Source organism: Chenopodium quinoa, unplaced genomic scaffold (genome assembly GCF_001683475.1).
Source record: "Chenopodium quinoa cultivar QQ74 unplaced genomic scaffold, ASM168347v1, whole genome shotgun sequence".
In the NCBI taxonomy this organism is placed as follows: Eukaryota; Viridiplantae; Streptophyta; class Magnoliopsida; order Caryophyllales; family Amaranthaceae; genus Chenopodium; species Chenopodium quinoa.
In genome coordinates, this window is record NW_018745013.1 from 1,194,502 (window position 1) to 1,218,919 (window position 24,418).

General features: G+C 38.4%; 1 protein-coding gene across 1 annotated transcript; it reads right to left on the reverse strand.

Annotated features, from left to right (window-relative positions):
- Window positions 1-22,183: 22,183 nt before the first annotated feature.
- Window positions 22,184-24,102, reverse strand: LOC110708188. Its single transcript, XM_021886273.1, has 2 exons — window positions 23,719-24,102; window positions 22,184-23,155 (listed from the first exon to the last, which is right to left on the reverse strand). The coding sequence occupies exons 1-2, from the start codon at window positions 24,100-24,102 to the stop codon at window positions 22,184-22,186; spliced, it is 1,356 nt and encodes a 451-aa protein (XP_021741965.1).
- Between the last annotated feature and the right edge of the window lie 316 nt (window positions 24,103-24,418).

Below are 24,418 nucleotides of genomic sequence, written 5' to 3' on the forward strand. Positions count from 1 at the left end.
CTCTCCTCATTACACTTGTTAGTGAGCCCATGATTGAAGAAGTCTATATAACTACCATTAACAAAGTGGCCATGATTTAGGAAGATGAAGAAGTTTTCTTAGATGTTACCATGGAAAACTCATAAAGTCTAAAAGAAGACGTTCATAAACATCGAGATGTCGTCACCATGCTTATGAGTATGGTGGAAAGCCTAGAGAATTGGATGCCAGCCATTGAACAAAACTCTCATCGTTAGGATTAGAAGAATGAAAAGAACGACCACCCTCCTCCTTCTTCTTCTCTTCAAAGGCTAAAGGAAAAACTCAAAGCTCCCAAGCCGCAGGCAAAACGGACCATTGATGAATAAACACCAATAGGAATGACTTATAATGAAGCTTTTGCCTATCTCCATGGCCAAGGTTTCATTCATCCCTTAGTCAGATCCCAGATCCAGTGCCTGAGAAACGGTCTCCTAATTGGGATCCAAGCTCCTATTGAAAATACCATTAAGGCAAAGGTCACACTACTGAGAAATGCTTCACCCTCAAGGATCGTATTCAAGACGTCATTGATTCAAATTGCCTTCATGTTCCTCTAAGCAAGAAGAATGCGGAGTGATGACAAGCACGAAGCAAGAGGCGCTCTTCATGACAAGATTTCATGATTTCATTTCTTATTTATGATTTCCCTTCCCCATTAAATCTAGCATAGGCAACCTATATCATTTCTTAGTTTTATTTCATGAGTTTGATCTTTTACCCTTTCTATTTCAATAAACTGAGCATTTTTTTTCCTTGCATATGATTATTGCATTGCATTTCATTAAAAAAATAAATAAATCCCATGCTAAACTAAACATAAGGTATACCAACGATTTGAGGCACCCCTTGTAGCCACATCATATTACCTTTACCCCCTTTTGAATATACATCCTTTCTTGATAAAACACTTTGAGCCTCATCTAACGATTAGCCTTTCCTTTTTTAAACCCACATCTACCTAACCTTGGGATGGGATGGTGTACACTTATGCAATTTTCAAAGCAAAAGCTTGAGTGATTATTACCAAAATTTCAAAAGTTGAAAAAATAAAAGTTTGCAAAAGGGCAAGTGTTCCAATGTCTTTGATACGAACACGTTTTGGATTGCGTCTCTTATTAAGTGCTCGGTATCGTGCCTGAGAAACATCAATGCCAAGTTAGTGATAGACCGCATGATCGGGATTGCCCACACTTATTCAAAAAAGATTCAAATTCAAATTTCAAAAGCAAAAACAAAGAAAACAAGTTTAAAAGTGAAAAACCTCAAGCGTACAAATACCAATGCAAGATTCAAATGCAAGGTTGCACACCTTGGGGGGCTTATTTGGGTCTTGAGCGTTTCATCCTCTTTTCTTCAACCTTTAGCCTAACCCTGTTACAACCCTTAACAGACCTCTTTGAGGTTTACATACACTTGTGCGAGGTTCAGCTAGAGCTACGTTCGCCTTAATGACTGACGGATACATAGGCAACCTCACGTTGAGGTGCGACCGTAATAAAAATGCATTCATCTAACATCCACATTCATGCATGATCATATCAAGGGATCTCCAATGCTCATCCCTATCCATTTAGAGCTAGATTTGGGGGCCTGATCCCTACTTCATTAGCCTCCCTAGCATAAGAGTCACCATCATTTGACATTTCTTATAATATATTTTCCACACCCTTAGCCTTTGCAACCTAACCTTAGTGTTACTCTCACACACATCACCATTACATAGCCAAATAATCCTTCCCTTAGGAACCCTTTGTCATGAAATCTTGAAACAACCTTGAAGCACGCCTTGTCATCTTAGAATCACTCATTATCATAATCATCATTGCATCACAAAATATAAATTACTTAGCCTCCATGCTTAAGTTATCCAAATACTTTCATTAGCGGCTCATCAATCCTTGCACCATGAAGTACAATGATTAATGCATACACTTGGTTAAGCTCTTTCAACATATACCATCACTTGATTCATTCTTTTCATTTTGAGCAAGGTCAAAAACCTCAATTTTCACTAACACTTTACCTTGATTCATTTTCACGTCTTTATTTTCGGTAGAAAGTTGGTACCCTCCACAAAAATGACAGAAAATTTTTACTTTTCTGCATTTTCGAGTTGCACAAGCACATCACAACACAATGACCACATTGAGTTGTGTTTACACACACGAGTCATGCACATTGAGTCATGTTATTTAACCACATCATCACATCGAGTCGAGTTAAACACACTGATCACAAAATGAGTCAAGTAAACCAAGCCTTGAGTCAAACTCAAACCAACCAACCACAATGAGTCAAGTACACCAAGTCTTGGGTCAATCCCAAGAAACCACCAGCGAAGTCTTTTTGCAATATTTGATTTTACAGGATACACCTATTTATCGAAGCTTATGTTTGGAGACAATCGAACAATAGCATCATTCATCGAAGCATCTATTCGCAGCCAATCGAACACCCACACCAATTCATTGTGGCTTGTGTTCGCAGCCAATCAAACATTCTTACCATCTACCGATCAAAGCTCTTTTGTTCAGAGACGCGTTGACATTTCATTCAAAGCTCTTTTGCTCAGAAACCCGTGGGAATTCCTTTCAAGCTCTTTTGTTCAAAGATGCGTGGACATATTATTTAAAGATCTTTTGTTCAGAGACGAGTGAACATTTTATCCAAAGCTCTTTTGTTTAAAGATGCGTGGACAATCCCTTCCAAAGCTTCCTTGTTAATAGACAAGTGAACATTTAATCAAAGCTCCCTTTTCCAGAGATGAGTGAACATTTCATCAAAGCTCTTTTGTTCAGAGACGCGTGAACATTCCTCCAAAATTCTATTGTTCAGAGACGAGTTGACATTGACAGTGCTCCCTGAGAAGGTGGAGGTTGTCAAATGAAACAACTTTGATTCAAAAAAATTTATTTCACCCAAAGACGTGTGCTCGCAAACCCAGATACGTGTTTCTTAACTCCTTTATTTGTAGAACTGAAACTTTGTATTGGTATTAGCGTTAAAAAGGATGATTTAGGATTGCAGAACGTTTTGAATCATTCTCCGTCCTTATCAACTTACCTTGACTTTTGTTTTCATAAATTACATTTCTCCATACTCAGTCAAAGTGGGGGCTTCTGTAAATACCTGATTGTGTCTCCCCAAAACCCAAACCTAGTGATGAGTATCATTCGCGTCTTTGATTATCGAGTTAGGTAAAGAGCTGAAAAGTCTCATGAAGTTTCCTTAATCCCCGACCATTTCTAACCTTACCTAAAATGTGTTAAATCAAAATCATTTATTTCGTGCCCTTAAACATAAAATCATTCATTTTGTGCCTTTAAAAATTATTTATTTTGTGGCCTCTTTATAAAAACGTCCAAACTAGTCTATTTTGGTCCATGTTCCTAGTCTAATTATTGTGTAGTAGGATGGATCTTGAAAAGAGCTTTCCAACGATATACTTTAAGCCCAAATCTAACATATAATGAAGAAGTTATGGATAAAATACTAAACTAAGCCCAAACCGAACCTAGGTCTACCTTACCTACGACCCAATGATCATGTGAGGGTCCAAATACCTTAATCCCAATCCTAAACCAATTAGGATTCATTAGGAGCTTCTAGAATCCTCTAGAAGGTTCTAATCTATACTTTCCGAAAGATAAAGATCAAGGAATTTGACTTTGAATAAAACAACTCTTTTTTTATATTCCTAATCCGGTCAATACTAAATTTTTTGCCCCATAATTTTTATCCAAATCTTAGATGGTTGGATAGCCCTTAAAATTATCTTTCCGTATTATATCATAATCCCAATTCCGATTAGAAACAGAAATGATATGATTAAAATACCAAAATCTATCTAAAACTGACATTGTTCCACTATTTCTGCCATATATTCTATTCTATAATAGATATCAATTTGATTCTAATTGGGTTAGAAATTAGACGTTTATAGCTTTCCAACGATATATTATTTATCTTATTTTAATTTCTGGATCAAAAGTTATGATAAAAACAAAACCGCAAAATTACAAGATCATCGCGCCGCGACAAAGCTGTCCCGCCGCGATAGGACCTATTTTACTTCGATTTGAATTCTGACTCTTTTTTAATCCTTCAACCCTCTTTTTTCCTTATAAATAGAGGTCATTTCACCCCGTTTTTAATCATCAACAAGCTTGATCAATAACCAACAATCATCATCAATACCCTTTCTAATACTTTCTCTCTCCCTTTTCATATTCTTAGCCTAGCCTAAACACATCCTAGATACTTTCCCCAATAAAACACCATACCTCCTTTACAAGATTTGAATACTCCTTGCCCTCCTCAACGTTGCCTTCGACCTCGATGAGAAAGGTTGATGTCCCAAATCTATATTTCAATTAGTATTTGATTTATTTACTTTATTGATTTAATCATTCTTGAAGTTACTAACGAGTTTATTGTTTTAATAGCAAGAAATACAACGCATCAAAGTGAGTGAATCTATTATCAGTATTTTTTTATTTTGGATTAGAAATCACGCTTATAACATTGTTTTTATTCCAATTATCATGTTAGGATGCTTTTTATGATTTCTAGTATCATGTTTAGGGTGCTAATTAATATTTTTAATGTCATGCTTTCTAGTATCATGTTTAGGTTAATGCTTTGATTATGATTTTTATTAGTGACATGCTAGGGTTTGTTATTAATCCGTTTAGTATCATTCTTAGGATTTTGCTATTCATGTTTTGATAATATTATTATGATGATGATGATGATTTTTTGTGCCAATTAATTATTATATGTTGCTTGATTATTCATGATTTATTGTTATTGCTTGATTATACCCTTTCTTGCAAGATTAAAGGGAATTTTTACTTGAAATCATGCCTAATAAGATAATTAATAATTTGATTTAGGCTTGATATGATTTTAATTCAAGTGATCGTCAATAATAGATTTATGTGTGCATTAATAATCAACCAACAAAATTGAACATGCTTAGGATCAACTAGATGTATGTATGTTGATCGGAAAGCGCACGTGAATATCAAAAGAATTAAGTAGAGGCTAATTTAGGGGTTTTTCTATCTCTTTTAGCTTAGATTCGTACCATTATCCCCAAATATCCAATTATGGTTCCGGACCACTATGGAGTTAGAAATCTCTATTATTGTGAATGGGGTGTAACCTTCACACCCGTGAACGCTTTACAAGTATGGAAAACTTGTTGGCGACTCTTTTATCTCTAGCTTCCTTCCCTTTGGACGCCACCATGCCTAAAAGCATGATCACAGTGGGGCTCAAAGTTTACTTTGAAAAATTCCCTCCATATACCATCTAGACCACCTACTAAGTTACATGCAACTCAACACTAATTTAGATTTTCTTCATGCCACACTTAACCATTGGGACTCTAATCACCATCTTTTGCTCTTCAAAGGGGATAAATAATCCCATTACCTAGCGAGTTTGAAGCTCTACTAGGCTTCCCTGTAAATACTCTCCCTATGACTTTTGCCCCTAACTTGTTAGATTCCAAACCTGCTTTTCAACAATTTTTTGGCTTGAATGACAATTATATGGCCAAAATTGATAGGGAGCACGGCATAAATTTGATTCAAGTCATCGAACATTTTGTAACTCCTCGAAATAATTTGACTATACAACGTTTTAAAATTCATGCTTTATGTTTTTGTCTTATTGTCAATTTTTTACTTAAGACAGGAAAAGACTATGGAGATTATTTGATGGTGTCCGTAGTAGAGCAAATAAAAGGATGTCATTCACCCGCTCCACTGGCCTTGTCGAAAATTGTTCTTTGCTTGAATTAGCTTAAAGGAGATCCAGCGCAAGTTTTACAGTTGCGCGCAGATGGCGAGCACGACTCTTTCTGTTGCATGCACCACCTGCTGTCATAATATTCGCAATCTAACCCTTTTTATTTTTTAAAGAATTGGCTCATGGAGTGCTTGCGAAATGTTTATCAGCCACCAAATCTTGAGGCTAATGGAGTGAGATCGTTCCCTGGTTGTCACATTCTTTACAAACATAAGAATGAAGAAGAATGGACGATTTTTTTCTTTCATGGGGTTCCTAACATACGCTTTGTGATTCCTTGGTGGAACATAAGTAGTATGGTTGGGAATAGTTCTAATTGTCCCTATATCTGCCTTTTGGGCCTTTCTAGTACTACTTACATATTTCCTTAAAGAGTTTTGAGACAAGACGGGATGAAACAACTTATCCCTCCACAAGATTGTGATGCTCCAAAGGATGTGAATTATAAGGCCAAAAGAATTCCCCGTTGGATTGAATATTGGACTAGTCTTCATAAGTAGGTAATGTAAAATCCCATTACGAGCATAGTTTTATCTTCCTTTTACAAAACTTGGATGAATGCGGCCGACAAAGGAGAATTGAATAAGGCTCGTCTACAAAATCAAGCCGCTTTTGCTCGCAATACACCTAAGCCTCGGCCACCACTACTCCTACTAATGGCAAAAACAAAGGAATAAGGACAAAGTTGGACTTTTCCACATCTCCTAAGGTTACTCCCAAACCTGTGCAACAAGGAATAAATTCAAAGAGCCATCTTCAAATCCTTGAAAAAAGGCTCCTTTTAACTCCAACGAGAAGGGGAAACAAAAATAGAAAGGAATCCCATTGCCAAATTAAAGAACAATGTGTGGGTTAAGAAGAAAAGGAAGGCAAAACTTCTAAGGCCGTTAAGAACACAGCGGTGGACACTACTCCTCCTTCAACTATTATGATTGAGGACATAGTAAAACCTTAGGGTGTTACACAATATTATTAGTAGTAATATTTTGAATATAGTGTAATCACTACTAGATGTTTTTTTTATTTTATATTTATTATTACTATCTAAGCTCTATGATGTACTTTGAATGCACTTATGTTTTGGAATAAAAGAGCTCTTTATTTAATTTTTTGTTTGATTTGACCGAATCAAAGATTGCCTACATATTCATCTTACGAAATCATGTCTCACGTAGTTCTTGTTTAACAACAATTTTAATTTTTATGTTTTTTTTTGCGTTTTTCTTTAATCCCACTTGTAGGAGTTAATGAAAAATTAATCAAACCTTGTTTAATAATTTTAATTAAAGTTTAATTTTTGTTTTCCGAATATATATGAGAATTGAATACTCCTTTGTTTTATCGCTAGTAATAATCGTTATTGATTTTCTTCAAGCGTAAAATTTAAGGTTCGCATTTCGTCACCAGGTGACGTGCGCAACAACGAAAGTCGCGCGTGTCAGCTGCGCGCAACTAATTTAGTTGCGCAAGACACCTGTGCTGCGAGTGTTTCTTTTTTTTTTACCAAGGTTTCAAATGAGTGGAAAAATAAAAAAATTTTGATTTTATTTTATTTACCCCCCCCCCCAAGTGTGAGGACTTATTTCGTGGAGTTCGAAAAAAATTCCGAACACTTGAATGGCTCTTTTTTAATGTTTTTTTTTTGTCTACCCCCCAAGTGTTGTGAATTTTACCGTGTAGTTCGGTAAACTTTAAAACATTTAAGCGAGAAGTTTTTTAATTTTTACCTACCCCCCAAATTGTTTTAAATTTTATCGTGGAGTTCGGTAAAATTTATAACACTTAGAATCTTTTACGTGAATGCTATGAAATTTGATTTAGAAAATTTGAGTGAACGAGATTATCCGGAATTTATATGTAATATTTTTTGAGACGATAAATATTTATTACTTGACGAATTTTATCGCCACCAATATCCATAAATCTAACTGCCCCTCCTGATAGAATTTTTATTACGCGGTATGGTCCTATCCAATTAGGTTTGAATTTCCCTCGTGGATCAGTTGGAGGACCTCTAACCTCTTTTAGTACAAAGTCACCTTCCTTAATATTACGGGAGCAAACCTGTTTGTTAAAATTTCGTGCAATGCATTGTGGGTAGACTTGTACGTGATGCAAATATTTTAATCGTCGTTCATCGAGAAATAAATGTTCCTTATACCTTACTCGTACCCATTCGGCTTCAGGTAGCTTACTTTCGAGTACGATGTGCAGAGATGGTATATTCCAGCTCAATTGGTTGAACTGCGTCCATGCCGAAAACTAAGGATTATGGAGTTACCCATATTGAAGTTTGTATGGACGTTCTATAACCCAAAAGAGCAAAGTGTAGTTTATTCGGCCAATCTTTTTAATGTTCAGCCATTTTCTTAATGATAATTATTATATTTTTATTTGCCGATTTTACTACTCCATTCATTTAAGGTCAATATGGGGAAAAATGGCGATGTTTTACTTTGTAACGAGCCAATAGGGATTCAACTTTCGCTTTGAATTGAGGTCTCTGGTCACTAATTAGTTCGTGTGGAACCCCATAACTACATAATATGTTTCTTTCAAGAAACTTTGGACATGTTTAGAAGTGATATTAACGTAAGATGCGGCTTTGATCCACTTAGTGAAGTAGTCGATGGCTACTAATATATACTCGTGTCCTCCCGATCCTGTTGGAGAGATTTTACCAATAAAGTCAATTCCCCAAGTTAAGAATGGCCAAGGGGAAGTGAGATTATATAGTTCGGATGGTGGAAGGTGTTGTAAGTTATCAAACATTTGGCACTATGAACATTTCTTAACATATTGAATGAAATCATGTTCCATTGTGGACCATAAGTACCCTAAACATGAAATTATTTTAGCAAGAACTTTTCCATTCATGTGAGGTCCACAAACACCGTTGTGAGTGTCTCCCATAAGGTGTGTGGATTCGGGTTGGTCTATACATATTAAGCTTTGACTATTAGGCCCCTTTTTACACAATCGACAATTTACTATCCCATAATGGGTTGCGAGCGTTCTAAAGGCACGCTGGTCTTTAGATGAAGTATTTGCAGGATATGTGCCATGAGTAATATATTGGAGGATATGATCATACCAAGGATTTTCCCCTTTGACGTCATTTATTTCCTCTATTGCGTTGCAATAAGCTGGTTCATCTCTTCTTACTTAATTTATCAAGAATGTTGATCGTTGAGGCTAATTTTGCTAGCGCATTGGCAAATTGTTTTTCATCCCTTGGAAGATTTTTAAAAACAATGGAATTAAATTGCTCGATGAGTTGTTGTAGCTGTGCTTGGTATAATATCATTGTGGAGTTTTTGAATTTTTATTTTTTGAGTATATGATTTATTATAAGACTAGAATCTCCGTATACCTCTAATTTTTGCACACCTATGCTAGCTACTGCTTCTAATCCAAAAATGCACGCCTCACATTCTGCGACATTATTAGTAGCCTCAAAGTCTAGTTTGGCAGAGATTGGAGTATGTGCTCCCTCAGGACTTATAAATAACACTCCTATGCCAAACCCTTTTTGGTTAGATGCGCCATCGAATTACATTACCCATTTGTCATCTTGTGTCATGAGAATTCCCTCATCCGGAAGATGAATGTTTTCTTCATGACTTGTTTGAATAGGATGTTAAGCCAGAAAATCGGATATTGTTGTTCCTTTTATTGATTTTTTTGAATATATATGAGGTCAAGTTCGGCCAACATTACCAACCACTTGGATATCCGTCCTTGTATGAGTGGTTGTTCAAACAAATACTTTATTGGATTGTGTTGAGAAATCACATGAGTGGTGTGGGGAAGCATATAATGTCGTAGTTTTTTGGTTGCCCACACTAATGTTAAGCATGTTTTTTTTTCTAGAGTGCTATATTGCGTTTAATATTGTACGAAATGTTTACTAATGTAGTAAATTGCACGTTCTATTTTGTCTACCTCTTGTGTGAGCATGGCTCCTGTGGCCGTGTCCGTGATAGTGATATAATGTCAAAGAGGTTGTTTGGGTACTTGCGGTGCATGTTGGGTTTTGCAGTGTCCAACACCGCGCGGAAACAAAATCCGTAAAATAAACAATTATTGAAAGCATAAACACATAAAGAGAAGAGAGAAAAAGAAAGGATAAGACTTGCTCGCCCTTGACGCGTGCTTCTCACGAACCCATAGCACGAACACGAAAAATTACTAGACCCGCAAGTAAAAGCCCTCCTCCGTCTCACACCCTCGCGCACGAACGTATCCCTACCTCGTAGATTAGGCGAGGCTAGACCAAATTAAACTAGAGTTTTACAAACTTAAAGGCTTTCTCACTTTTGGGAGATACCATATTGAGTTCAACTCAAGTGAGAAATCTCATTACCCAAGGTGGGTATTTATAGGGAAATGCTCCCAAAAGTTTTAATCAACTTTCCATGTGGGAGACTTGTTGAAATGAGAAAATTAGTACTTAATTAAATTCTAAATTAAATTAAAATTACAAGTTAATTAGCAAACAACAAGTGGCAGAAGGAGAAGGAGAGGGTAGGTGAGGACCACAAGGGAGGACTAAAAGTAATGGTGTCATTCGAACAAGTGTATTATTCCGATAGAGGGTACAAAATCAATTAGGTAAACTAATTATTCAGTTAGGTCAAGTGATCGAAATGCTTAGCTGGAGGTCGCTTTTGATTAGTAATATTAATGTATAATTAATGTTACAGCTTTCTCTTGACCGAACCCTTTAGGTCACACCCAATTGTGTAATCGAACCAAAGCGGTGAATTAATCCGAAGGATTAAATAAGTCAAAAAAGATTTTACGAACTAAGACGTTAGTTTTTAAGCTTAGAGCATTGAAGCCGAGCGTCGGAAGTCGTGTCGAATTTAGGAATCGACGAGATGGAAAAATCAACCAAAAAATAAGTCAATATATAGTCGTAGCCTCGCATTGGCTTAGCCAAGTGAGGGCTAGGCTATATAGGGTTGCTACCATGGCCGCTAGCAAGGTCGCAAGCCTAGCAGCCTCAGGGGGCTTGCTGACCGAGCTCACGTGCTAGTAGTGCTAGCAAGGCTAGTCTCAAGCTAGCACGCAGGGCCACGCTAGTTGCTGCTAGTGCTAGCTAGCACGCCTAGGCGCTCGCACACATGCGAGCTGTTGTTTCTGCTAGCACCGAGCTTGATGCGCGGCACAGCATCAGTGCCCAGCAACAAGCAGCCCGCATATGCGTGGCTTGCTGTTGCGAGATGGTGGGGGAAGGGTCAACTAAACAAGCCCAACTGATGGACTGGGTGCCAGCATAGCTGCCTTGGTGCCGAAAGCGAGCTGCCACTTGGCGGCTTCCCATTGCACCCGGCCATTTAGTGAGGGATTGCTTGGGTAGCAAGGTAGGTGTGGTCCTCTTATGTGATCCTTACCTACTCCCTTGCTCTCCGTGAGCCACTTATCGTTTGGTGATTGTTTTGGCATTTTAATTTAATTTAGAATTAAATTTAATCTTACTTTTGCCATTTTTCTAACTATTCCACATTAAAAGATTGTGGGAATTCTTGGGAACAATTCCCTTTAAAAACCAATCATTGGGTATTGGGATTTCACTTTAGTTGGTGAACCCTAGGGATCTCCAAAAGCAAGAAAACCTTAGTTCGTAAACTTTAAGTTAGGTTTGGTCTAGCCCCGTCTAAGCTATGGGGTTGGGGCCGGTTCCGATTCGGTGAGCGAGGGTATGAACCGTTGGAGGTTTTTCACTTGCGGAGCTTGAAGCTTTCAAGTCCGAGCTCATATAGTGAGCAAAGCACGCATCTAGACTAGTTTCTTTCTTTATCTCTTTCTGTGTTTGTGTTTTGTTTATTTGCATGCTTTTGTTTATGTTGTATTTTTTATGCATGCGATTCTGTTATCCGGTTTTTTTTTGCGCGCGGTGTCGGACACCGCAAAACCCAACAAGGACCACTTTTCCCTTTCTCCCCAAGCTAATCTCTCTCGCAAAAATGGCGCCTTGTCCCTCGGCTAGGCCCGCCATGTTAGGCCTTGTCGTACCAGCCCGCAACAGCAAGCCATGTTAATATGCGGCCTACTTGTTTTATTGGGCGCTGCTATGCTAGTCACCGAGGCTTGGTGCTAGCAGTAGCTTATAGGTGTGTAGCAAGCAAACAGCTGGGAGCACTAGCCTACAAGCATGCTTTGCCAGTAGGCCTAGCATGCACAAGTATGCTAGGCTTGCGGCACAGCAATGCCTTGCGGCTGGTGGCCATGGCTAGCCTAGCTCTCGCATGGCTCGGCCAATGCGAGGCTACGACTTAGCGTTGACTTGTTATTTGACTAATTTCTTGTCTCGTTGCTTGATACTCGGCTTTGATGCTCCAAGCTCGGAATCTAACCTCTTAATTCGTAAAATCTCTATCAACGTATTTATTCTTTTGGATTAATTTGTCGTCTTTTTTTGCGTACACGATTGGGTGTGACCCGAAAGGTTTAGTCAAGTGCAAGTTACAATATTAATTATATATTAATATTACTGATCCGAAGCGACCTCTAGCAAGGCATTCTAATCACTTGACCTCACTGAATAATTAGCTTCCCTAATTAGTTCTGAACCTTATATCGGAATAATACACTTGTTCGAAGGACACAATTTCTTTCAATCTGTCACTTGTTCTTCCAGACAAGTGTGCTTTATGTATATTTCCTTTTTCCTGTGTCACTTAATACCTCTTCATGAACTATAAGGTAATATTCATCGTCATCCTTATTACGTCCAGAAGTGTTTCTCGACATCCGAGTTCGATTGTCAATAAGCAGATGATTTTTAAAATCCATCTGAGCACGACCGTGCATTTTTACAGTCTCGATTTTCGAGAAGCCTTGTAAACAACAAAGATATGTTCCCTACTATTAATAGGGGGACACTCCTAGTCTTACGTTGTTAGCTTCCCTTATTAAAAGGCCTTAGCCGCCAAAGTGTTTCCTTTATAATCCCCTTATACAGCAGATGTTTGACAACATCAAAACGGACTAGTACTCAACAAGAGAACTTATATACTCATGGTTGAGGAAATAGGTTTCGATGAGTAATATACTTATGACGATTCGATAAATCTCTTAAAGTATTATCATAAGTTAATCCGGTATAGTTCAAACTAATACCTGTGCAAATGATTTATGACATTCTTGTCCTTGTAGCATAAGAAATAGTGCTATAAATCATACAACCTACTAGTCTCGCGCTGTCATAAGTTGTCCAACTTTTAAATGACCTCAATTAGGGATGGGTTCGATATGATATTCAATGTTCACTTAATATGTGTTTCTTTATCAAAGACATTGTCTTGATACCCTATTTTGAATATTCTCAAATCGAATGGATTAATTATTGAATTCTAAACCACAATTAAATAGAAATGGAATAATAATTTGCGAAAAAATTAAAATTACTAAGTATATGAATGCTTAACTTAGTCTTTAACATTAAGGTCTCAAAACTTAATTAAAACACATAAACAGGGAAATTAATTAAAGTCATTCTCTGAAATGCCACTGTTCTTGTTGTGTGTTACTTGAGGTAAAGGTTTAGTGAGTGGATCGGCTATGTTGTCGTCCGTTCCAATCTTGCAAATTCTGCTTTCACCTTCGGTCTTCCATTCCCTTATCATGTGAAATTGCGTCATGACATATTTGACTTTTAAATGTTCTCTGGGCTTCCTGGCCTAAGCAATAGCTCCATTATTATCACAATAGTGGTTTATTGGTCCATTTATCGAGGGCACAACGCCAAGTTCACCAAAAAACTTATGAATCTAAACTGCCTCCTTAGCTGCTTCTGAAGCTGCCAAGTATTCAACTTTAGTTGTAGAATCTACAGTTGGCTTTGCTTAAACTCTTCTTGCTAAACGCTCCATTATTCAGATAGAAGTTGTCTCTGTCAATCTGTAAGCTTGCGTCGGTATAACCTTCAACAACCAAGTCCTTACTTCCACCACAGACCAGAAATTTATCTTTGTTCCTTTTTAGGTACTTTAGGATATTCTTGGCCGGATTCCAATGCGACTCTCCTAGGACTGATTTATATCGGCTCGTAGCACTCAAGGCGTACGATACAACCGGCCTTGTACATATCATGGCATACGTGATTGATCCGATAAGCGAAGCATATGGTATCTGACTCATTCTCTCTCGCTCATTAGGTGTCTTCGGACACTATTTCTTGCTTAGAGTTATGCCATGAGACATGGGTAGGTGACCTCTCTTGGCTTTCACCATATTGAATCGTGTTAGTACCTTATCAATATATGTACTTTGGCTAAATCCAATAATCCCATTGATCTATCCTAATAGATCTTGATGCCCAATATGTATTGTGCCTCTTCCAAGTCCTTCATTGAAAAACACTTTCCAAGCCAAGTCTTTACAGGCTTGAGCATTGGAATGTTGTTTCCAATGAGAAAAATGTCATCGACATATAAGACAAGGAATGCAGCGTCACTCCCACTGACCTTCTTGTAAACACAAGACTCATCAGGATTCTTGATAAAAACCAAACTTACTGATGGCTTCATCGAATCGCAGATTCCAACTCTTGCTAGCCTGCTTTAATCCATAAATGGACTTCTTAAGCTTGTAAAACTTCCCATCATTGTTTGGATCTACAAAACCTTAGGGCTGTATCATGTACGTAATTTCTTCTAAAATCCCATTAAGGAAGGTGGTTTTGACGTCCATTTTCCATATTTCGTAATCGTAATATACATCAATCGCTAGGATGATCTGGACGGATTCAAGCATGGCGATTGGTGAGAAGGTTTCATCATAATCAACCCCGTGAATTTGCCTGTAACCTTTTGCCACTAGTTTTGCTTTGTATACATAAACATTTTTTTTTGTCGGTTTTCAACTTGAAAATCCATTTGCTACCGATATATGTATAACCTTCGGGAAAATCAACCAAGTCCCAGACTTGATTCTCAAACATGGAATCCATCTCGGATGTCATGGCTTCTAGCCATTTAGCGGAGTCGGGGCTCGTCATAGCTTGTTTATATGTCGCTGGCTCGTCTTTATCCATAACTAGGATGTTTTGATTCTTGGTTAAGACAACACCGAAGTATTTGTTCGGTTGAGATCTTGGCCTTTGTGATTTAACTCTTAACATTGTCGATTTAACTTTGACCATTATCAACAGCTGCTTCCAAAGCCCTTTAATTTTCAGTTTTATCAGATTTATTTTGTTGCTCAGATCATCTACTCGAGCATCATCAAGTTCAATTTTCCTCCTACTTGTCATTTTGGAAAGGTGCTCCCTCTCCAAAAAGACATCATCTCGAGCAACAAACACTTTGTTCTCAGATTAATTGTAGAAGTAATACCTCTTTGTTTCTTTTTTACACCACACAAAAAAACATTTTTCAGATTTTGGTGCAAGATTGTCAGACATAAGTCTTTTGACATATGCTTTGCAACCCCAAATCATAAGAAAAGACAACCGTGGAGGTTTCTTCGTCCATAATTCATATGGAGTCTATGATAGCTTTTGACGGAGCGCGATTTGAAGTGCATGTCCCCAAAAGGAGATAGGAAGATCGGTAAGACCCATCATGGATTGAACCATGTCTAACAGAGTTCGATTTCTCCTCTCGGATACTCCGTTCCAATGTGGAAATCTGGGAGGTGTCAATTATGAGAGAATACCATGTTCTTTCAATTGGTTGTCAAATTCGTAGCTCAAATACTGCCACCTTGATCCGATCGAAGGGATTTGATTTTCTTGCCAAGCTGATTTTCCATTTCACTTTGAAATTCTTTAAATTTTTCAAAGGATTCAGATTTGTTCACCATTAGGTAGACATAGCCTAATCTACTATAGTTGTCCGTGAATGTGATAAAATAGCGATAACCATTTCTTGCAGTTGTGCGCATTAGTCCGCATACATCCGTGCGTATGAGCCCTAATAAGTCACTTGCCCTCTTTCCTAACTTAGATGAAGGTTGTTTTTATCATCTTTCCAAGTAGACATCCTTAGCAGTTTTCAAACTACTCTAAGTTGAATAAATTAAGAATCCCTTCATGTAGAACTTTCTTGATGTTGTCGTCCGTTCCAATCTTGCAAATTCTGCTTTCACCTTCGGTCTTCCATTCCCTTATCATGTGAAATTGCGTCATGACATATTTGACTTTTAAATGTTCTCTGGGCTTCCTGGCCTAAGCAATAGCTCCATTATTATCACAATAGTGGTTTATTGGTCCATTTATCGAGGGCACAACGCCAAGTTCACCAAAAAACTTATGAATCTAAACTGCCTCCTTAGCTGCTTCTGAAGCTGCCAAGTATTCAACTTTAGTTGTAGAATCTACAGTTGGCTTTGCTTAAACTCTTCTTGCTAAACGCTCCATTATTCAGATAGAAGTTGTCTCTGTCAATCTGTAAGCTTGCGTCGGTATAACCTTCAACAACCAAGTCCTTACTTCCACCACAGACCAGAAATTTATCTTTGTTCCTTTTTAGGTACTTTAGGATATTCTTGGCCGGATTCCAATGCGACTCTCCTAGGACTGATTTATATCGGCTCGTAGCACTCAAGGCGTACGATACAACCGGCCTTGTACATATCATGGCATACGTGATTGATCCGATAAGCGAAGCATATGGTATCTGACTCATTCTCTCTCGCTCATTAGGTGTCTTCGGACACTATTTCTTGCTTAGAGTTATGCCATGAGACATGGGTAGGTGACCTCTCTTGGCTTTCACCATATTGAATCGTGTTAGTACCTTATCAATATATGTACTTTGGCTAAATCCAATAATCCCATTGATCTATCCTAATAGATCTTGATGCCCAATATGTATTGTGCCTCTTCCAAGTCCTTCATTGAAAAACACTTTCCAAGCCAAGTCTTTACAGGCTTGAGCATTGGAATGTTGTTTCCAATGAGAAAAATGTCATCGACATATAAGACAAGGAATGCAGCGTCACTCCCACTGACCTTCTTGTAAACACAAGACTCATCAGGATTCTTGATAAAAACCAAACTTACTGATGGCTTCATCGAATCGCAGATTCCAACTCTTGCTAGCCTGCTTTAATCCATAAATGGACTTCTTAAGCTTGTAAAACTTCCCATCATTGTTTGGATCTACAAAACCTTAGGGCTGTATCATGTACGTAATTTCTTCTAAAATCCCATTAAGGAAGGTGGTTTTGACGTCCATTTTCCATATTTCGTAATCGTAATATACATCAATCGCTAGGATGATCTGGACGGATTCAAGCATGGCGATTGGTGAGAAGGTTTCATCATAATCAACCCCGTGAATTTGCCTGTAACCTTTTGCCACTAGTTTTGCTTTGTATACATAAACATTTTTTTTGTCGGTTTTCAACTTGAAAATCCATTTGCTACCGATATATGTATAACCTTCGGGAAAATCAACCAAGTCCCAGACTTGATTCTCAAACATGGAATCCATCTCGGATGTCATGGCTTCTAGCCATTTAGCGGAGTCGGGGCTCGTCATAGCTTGTTTATATGTCGCTGGCTCGTCTTCATCCATAACTAGGATGTTTTGATTCTTGGTTAAGACAACACCGAAGTATTTGTTCGGTTGAGATCTTGGCCTTTGTGATTTAACTCTTAACATTGTCGATTTAACTTTGACCATTATCAACAGCTGCTTCCAAAGCCCTTTAATTTTCAGTTTTATCAGATTTATTTTGTTGCTCAGATCATCTACTCGAGCATCATCAAGTTCAATTTTCCTCCTACTTGTCATTTTGGAAAGGTGCTCCCTCTCCAAAAAGACATCATCTCGAGCAACAAACACTTTGTTCTCAGATTAATTGTAGAAGTAATACCTCTTTGTTTCTTTTTTACACCACACAAAAAAACATTTTTCAGATTTTGGTGCAAGATTGTCAGACATAAGTCTTTTGACATATGCTTTGCAACCCCAAATCATAAGAAAAGACAACCGTGGAGGTTTCTTCGTCCATAATTCATATGGAGTCTATGATAGCTTTTGACGGAGCGCGATTTGAAGTGCATGTCCCCAAAAGGAGATAGGAAGATCGGTAAGACCCATCATGGATTGAACCATGTCTAACAGAGTTCGATTTCTCCTCTCGGATACTCCGTTCCAATGTGGAAATCTGGGAGGTGTCAATTATGAGAGAATACCATGTTCTTTCAATTGGTTGTCAAATTCGTAGCTCAAATACTGCCACCTTGATCCGATCGAAGGGATTTGATTTTCTTGCCAAGCTGATTTTCCATTTCACTTTGAAATTCTTTAAATTTTTCAAAGGATTCAGATTTGTTCACCATTAGGTAGACATAGCCTAATCTACTATAGTTGTCCGTGAATGTGATAAAATAGCGATAACCATTTCTTGCAGTTGTGCGCATTAGTCCGCATACATCCGTGCGTATGAGCCCTAATAAGTCACTTGCCCTCTTTCCTAACTTAGATGAAGGTTGTTTTTATCATCTTTCCAAGTAGACATCCTTAGCAGTTTTCAAACTACTCTAAGTTGAATAAATTAAGAATCCCTTCATGTAGAACTTTCTTGATGCGTTTGATGTTTATATGGCCTAGACGAAAATGCCACAAGTAGGTTTGATTCGACTTATTGGTCTTAATGTTTTGGCTATATTGTAAACATTATAACCCTGTTTGTCTAATGAAAGCACATATATAAATGTGAAATACCATAGAACATACAATCGAGATATGTAAAAGAACCATTGTCATTGTCTGGTGATAAAAAACTACCCGGCATCCAACGCCAAAGATTATAATATATTCAACGATAAGTAGCACATAATAAAACGAAATAAGTTCTATGACATCTCAAAAGACAAATATTGTGCCTACAAACACGACAGAAGGACTATCTTCATCATCCGGTTGTAGTTTTACATTCACTTGTGAAGCCTCTCCCTTGGTCCCTGAAATAGGAACATAATGTGAGTCATATATGATATCCAATACTTATGAATTGCTTATACACAAGTGTTAGGTTGCAATGAAGATACCTAAGGTGGATGAAGCATTCCCCTTTTCCTCATCTTCTCGGAAGATCTTGCATTCCCTTTTGTAATGGCCTTGCCCACCACAATAAAAGTATCGCATCTTCGCTTTGTTCTTGAACTCCTTCATCTTCACTCTTAAAGGCATCTCAGTAGCTCCATAGGAGTCGGCCTTGCATAGCACTTGACCTACCTCATTCAATGAGTTTGACTCCATCCCGGCTGTCTTACGCATCCTAAGAGCATTATAGCCCGAGTGGAGTGAGATAAGCAAGTTATGACCTGCCATCTCATCCTCTAATGGGATTCTAAGAGGTTCCATATGCTTAAAGAACCTAGTAATTCTAAGCACATAGGGTTGGAGGGGCATACTGGGTCCCAATATGGGATTGTAGACCCTAGACCAAACTCGGTACCTCTCCTTGGCAAGACAACCTTCCTTCGAGGCCTTGATTTTCATGTTCACAAATGACCTAGTCAAGTTATGAATATTCAAGTCTTGAGTCTCAGAAGACATGTTGAATCGCTCCTTAAGACTGCTAAGAAGCATGTCCGGAAGGTATGAGGTGAATTTCCTCTTCCAATCCTCCGGAATGGAGTTCCTCATTAATTTTATGACCTTGTCACAATCCAAAGACCAAGTTTCATGATTCTCATCACTCTGAGTCCCTTAATGAAGAAGCTTGTTATGGGTGTCTCCAATATGTACTCAATGGAACTATTCCGTAGAGTTTTCCAGAGTTCTTCTTCCCATTCCTTGAAATTAACCTAGTTTAGGATAAAGCCAACTTGTCGGGGAGTTCCGGGCACATGTTTTTGTTAATTGCAGGCATTTTTCTACAAATGAAAAAATTTGCAATGAATAACCATTCATAAAACCAACAAGTTTAAAATTTAAAGCATACGTGCAAACTTATTTTAACACTTAATATTTGATTAAGCATGCTTTGGCTTGTCTTAACACTTAATATTTTAAGGTAAGCAATCTAATTTCTAATAGCTTTAAGCTATTCTTGGTTCGACAAATCGTTACATCTAATGCTTTCTTGACGTTTATCTCCATTGCCACGACATCTAAGGACTCCTTACCGATATCGTTGAGCTTAACCAAAACTAGCGCGTATACCTAGTATACCTTACTTCCCTAGGAAACTAGTAATTCCTTGCTTTGGCATAACCCATTACAATTCTCATTAGTTCGGTAAGTGTCATTTTGGAATGGCAAATTTTAACTCAATATTATAGGGACTTAGGGTTTCTATGTTGATTGATTTAAGTGAACTAAATTAATCATTCAACATTCGAAATCCTAAACATGCTTCTAATATTGCAATTATATACATAAGCAAATATATGTAAAAGATAATTAAATATGCATTGGCAAACTAGAATGACCCTTTGAAACTTGAAGCATCCAATTTTCAAGGCCAGCATTGCATCTTCTTGGCTTCGTTTTCTTAGAAACGCTATCTTAAGACTTTAACATCAAGTATGCAACTACTTGTAACCAGGACTAATCTAAATAATCTAAGTACAAAAATACTTAACGACAAGTAGTCCGTATTAAGATTTACAACACTACGTAACGGAACATAATCCGTATTTACTATCCTAATTAGGTCATACTAGTTGCCTTTTTGTAAAAACCTGCATCAGAACATTTATAATATTCTATTCACCCATTCATATCTAAAGTGAATGGCCCATGCAGTTTTACAAATAATACAAGCAACAATGCAAAACATTATATCAAACGAGCGCATACTAATTACTAACTTAGGCGGTTAATCCGATTAACACACCTAATTAAAAATAGTCAAGTTTTTAGCCAATTGTGTTTATTAATGTAATATCGAAAAACACAATTAAGACTTAATCAAGCTCAAAACCGATTAATGAAGCTCCCACTAAATTCCACATCCAACATAATAAAAATTAATCTAATTAAAATTAATGAAGTCGATCAAAATAAATTTTGTCAAAATTCTTGCTAGTGTGTGAAAAACCGAGGCCTAGTCTCATTTTAAACCATAACCACAAAATCGCAAGCCCTAAACCAAGGCTATGTTCCTAGCATCCAAGCCAAAGGGCTAGGGTTGCTAGGCACCCTAGCCAAGCTTGCGTGCGGGTGCTTGCACGCACAACTAGGAACGCACCAAGGCACTTGCTGCCACCGGGAGCTTTGCAGCATGCTTCGCATGCATGCACGCTACTGGCGTTGGCAACGTGCTCCTGTGTCTACAAGCTCCCTCATTGCTCGCTGCCTAGCAGTCATGGATTTTGCAAGCTTGTTGTTGCCTGACAGTGCTTGCCGGTTTCTGCTTGTTGCACCACTCCCACGCGTCTAACAACATCTGCTTGCACACACCCACGCACTTGGTTCGGCAGCAACATGCGGGCTACGTGTGCAGCCCTGCTAGCCGAGCTTAAGTGCTCGAAGCTTTGTGCTTCGATTTTACTTGGTACTTCGGGATTTTATTCCGATTGTTTTGTGACTCTATGTTAATTATTTCCGAAAAAATGGAAGTCATGCATCGTTGGAATGTTGAAGGGGCATTGCATAACCCGAATGGTATTCTTTGGTACGCAAATGTTCCATATGGACATGTGAAAGTAGTTTTTTCTTGGTCATTTAGGTGGATAGGGATTTGGAAAAATCCGGAATGTCCATCCAATAAACAAAAGAAAGCATGGTTAGAAAGTCTCTCCAACATTTGGTCCATGAAGGGGAGAGGAAAATGGTCTTTCTTTGTATTTTTGTTCAACTTCCTATAATCAATACACATTCTCCACCTGGTTACCGTCCGGGTGGAGATTTCCTCTCCTCCTTCTCCCTTGACGATGGTCATTCCACCTTTCTTTGGAACCACGTGAACCGGGCTAACCCACTTGCTATCGTAGATAGCATAGATTATGCCCGCTTCACGCAATTTCAAGATTTCCTTCTTGATAATCTCTTGGAGGTTGGGGTTCAACCTCCTTTGAGGCTCAATTGAGATGGATTGATCATCTTCAAGATGAATACAATGCATGCACAAAGAGTGGCTAATACCCTTGATATCATCGATGCTATAATTTATCACATCTCTATATTTTCTCAACACAACAAGCAATTTTTCCAAATCAAGACCATCAAGGGTATCATTAAAATTAATAGGGTATTCCCCTTCATTTCCAAGATAAGCATATTTCAAAGAGGGGGGAAGGGGTTTGAGTTCTACCTTGGGTGGAACTCTCCTCCATTTTCTCCTCTAGTTCAAGATCTTCTTTATCCTCTTGTTGTTCATGGTCTTCCTCCATTTAAGTTTCCTCCATGGCCATAAAAAACTCTTTTGCTTCTTAAGAGTGATATTCTTCCTTGCATGTAAGAGCTTCAACCATTGGGTCTTGTGGCTTCATCATAACCCTTCCTAAACGATCATACTCCTCATTCACAACATCGACCCTATAGAATTTTTCAACCATGGGGGTCTTGAGCAACTTAGAGAACTCAAACATAATCTTTTCATCGGAAACCTCACATGTAATGGTGTTGTTCTTGCAATTGATCACCGCCCCCAAAGTCTTAAGAGCTTCACGACCCAAAATCAAAGGAGTATCAACATCTTCTTCCATATCCATCACTACAAAATCACAAGGCACATAAATATGCCCAACTTGAATAGGAACATCTTCAAGCTCACCACAAGGCAACTTCACTGAACGGTCGGCTAATTGGATAGTCTTCCTTGTAGGGATCATTTCAATGTTAAGCTTTTTAGCAATGGATAGAGGAATCAAACTAACACTTGCTCCAAGATCGGCTAAGGCGCCCCTAGCTTCCATATTCCCAATCTTTACCAGCAAAGTGAAACTTCTCGGATCCTTTTTCTTCTTGGGCATCTTATATTGAACAAGTGGACTCACTTGATGGGGAAGAGTGATGAGCTCATCATTGAGCTTCCTCTTATTGGTGAGAATATCCTTGAGGAACTTGGAGTATGAAGGCATTTGTGTAACAACTTCGATGAAAGGTAGGTTGATGTGCAAATTCTTCATCACACTAAGGAATTTTGCAAACTTGTCATTTAACTTCCTCTCCGCCAGTTGACCGGGAAATGGAACCGGCCCATCAAGATTCCTAACTTCACTAGGAGTCGAAGTTGTATTCTCATGTTTAAGCTTCTGCTTCTCCATACTTCTCTCTTTCTCAACAACCTTCTCTTCTTCAACTTCCTTGACTTCACCCACACTCTCTTCTCCTTCCTTCTTTTCCTCACTATTTCCCTCCTTAGGACCCTCATAGGATGTACCCGATCTCAATGTGATTGCCTTGCAAGAGTCGGGTTTTATAATGTTGGAAGGGTTATTTTGTGATTATCCGGGTAGAGTAGAAGGTGAGTTAAAAGGGACTCTCTCGGTCAATTGAGCTAGTTGTGAATCAACCATCTTGTTATGAGCCTTGACCTCTTACATTTGTTGATTCATGGCTTGAAGTTTTTGAAGAATTTGGGTTTGAGTAAAATCGGGTTGAGATGCTTGCTCTTGACTCCTTTGAGCCGCTTGATTTTGATTGTGGTATTGGTTTTGATTATTGTGTTGGTTGCTTCTTGGGTAGTTTCCTCTTGGGTTTAGGGTTTGAAATAAGGTGGGTTTAGGTATTGAGAGTTGGAGTTGTATGATTGTTGAGCTTGTTGATTCCATTGTTGAGGTTGATGAGAAAATTCGGCTGGTGGTTGCCTTCAAGCTACTCCACCGCCACTTCCCCTATATCCATCTTGCCTCGTGTTGTATGCCGCCACATGCTTGGGGCTCAAACCTACACAATAATATGTATCGTGGTTCGTTCCACCACAATTTTGACAAGAGAAAGAATTGACTTGAGAGGAACTTGCCCCACTATTGACACTCGTATTCAACTTTGCAAGCCCTTTTTTTAAAAGCTCAATTTGTTGTTGTAATTGATCAAGCTTCTCCAATTCATACTTTCCACCCTTCTTTGGTGCGTTCCTCCTTCTAACACCCCAAGAGTAGTTCTTCACTACCTCTTCAATTGTTGTTTCAACTTGATTTTGGGGGACCTTAATCAATTGGCAACCCGCCCCCGCATCTAAGTTAGCTCTAGACATAGGTTCCAATCCATCATAGAAGAATCGCATGAGCAAGCTTCGATTGTATTCATGGTGAGGACATGCTTGTACCAACTCTTTGAATCTTTCCCAAGCTTCACTAAGACTCTCATCCGCTTCTTGTTCAAATGATGCAATCTTCCTTCTCATCTCGGCGGTCTTTTCTTCGGAAATGAACCTCTTCAAAAATGCCTTGACTATCTCTCTCCATGTTGTAAGAGAATTTAGCTTGACTTATTTGAGCCACTTCTTTGCCCTACCCGAAAGAGATTTTCGAAATAAGTGCATACGGATGTATTCTTGAGAAACTTGATTGGTTTGAATCATGGCACAAAGCTCAAGGAATCTATCAAGGTGCTTAATAGGATCTTCACTTGGAGAACCCAAAAATTGTTCCGCTTGTACCATCTAGTGTATTGAGGATGAATGGTAAAGTTGGTTTCCGTGACGGGTAGCAAAATCCCTC

Excerpts from the sequence above, each read along its gene's own strand:
- LOC110708188 (XM_021886273.1), bottom strand. The coding sequence starts at position 24,102 with ATGAGAAGGAAGATTGCATCATTTGAACAAGAAGCGGATGAGAGTCTT. Across the intron at positions 23,156-23,718 it reads ATACGAGTGTCAATAGTGGG|GCAATCACATTGAGATCGGG; the intron begins GCAAGTTCCTCT and ends GACTCTTGCAAG.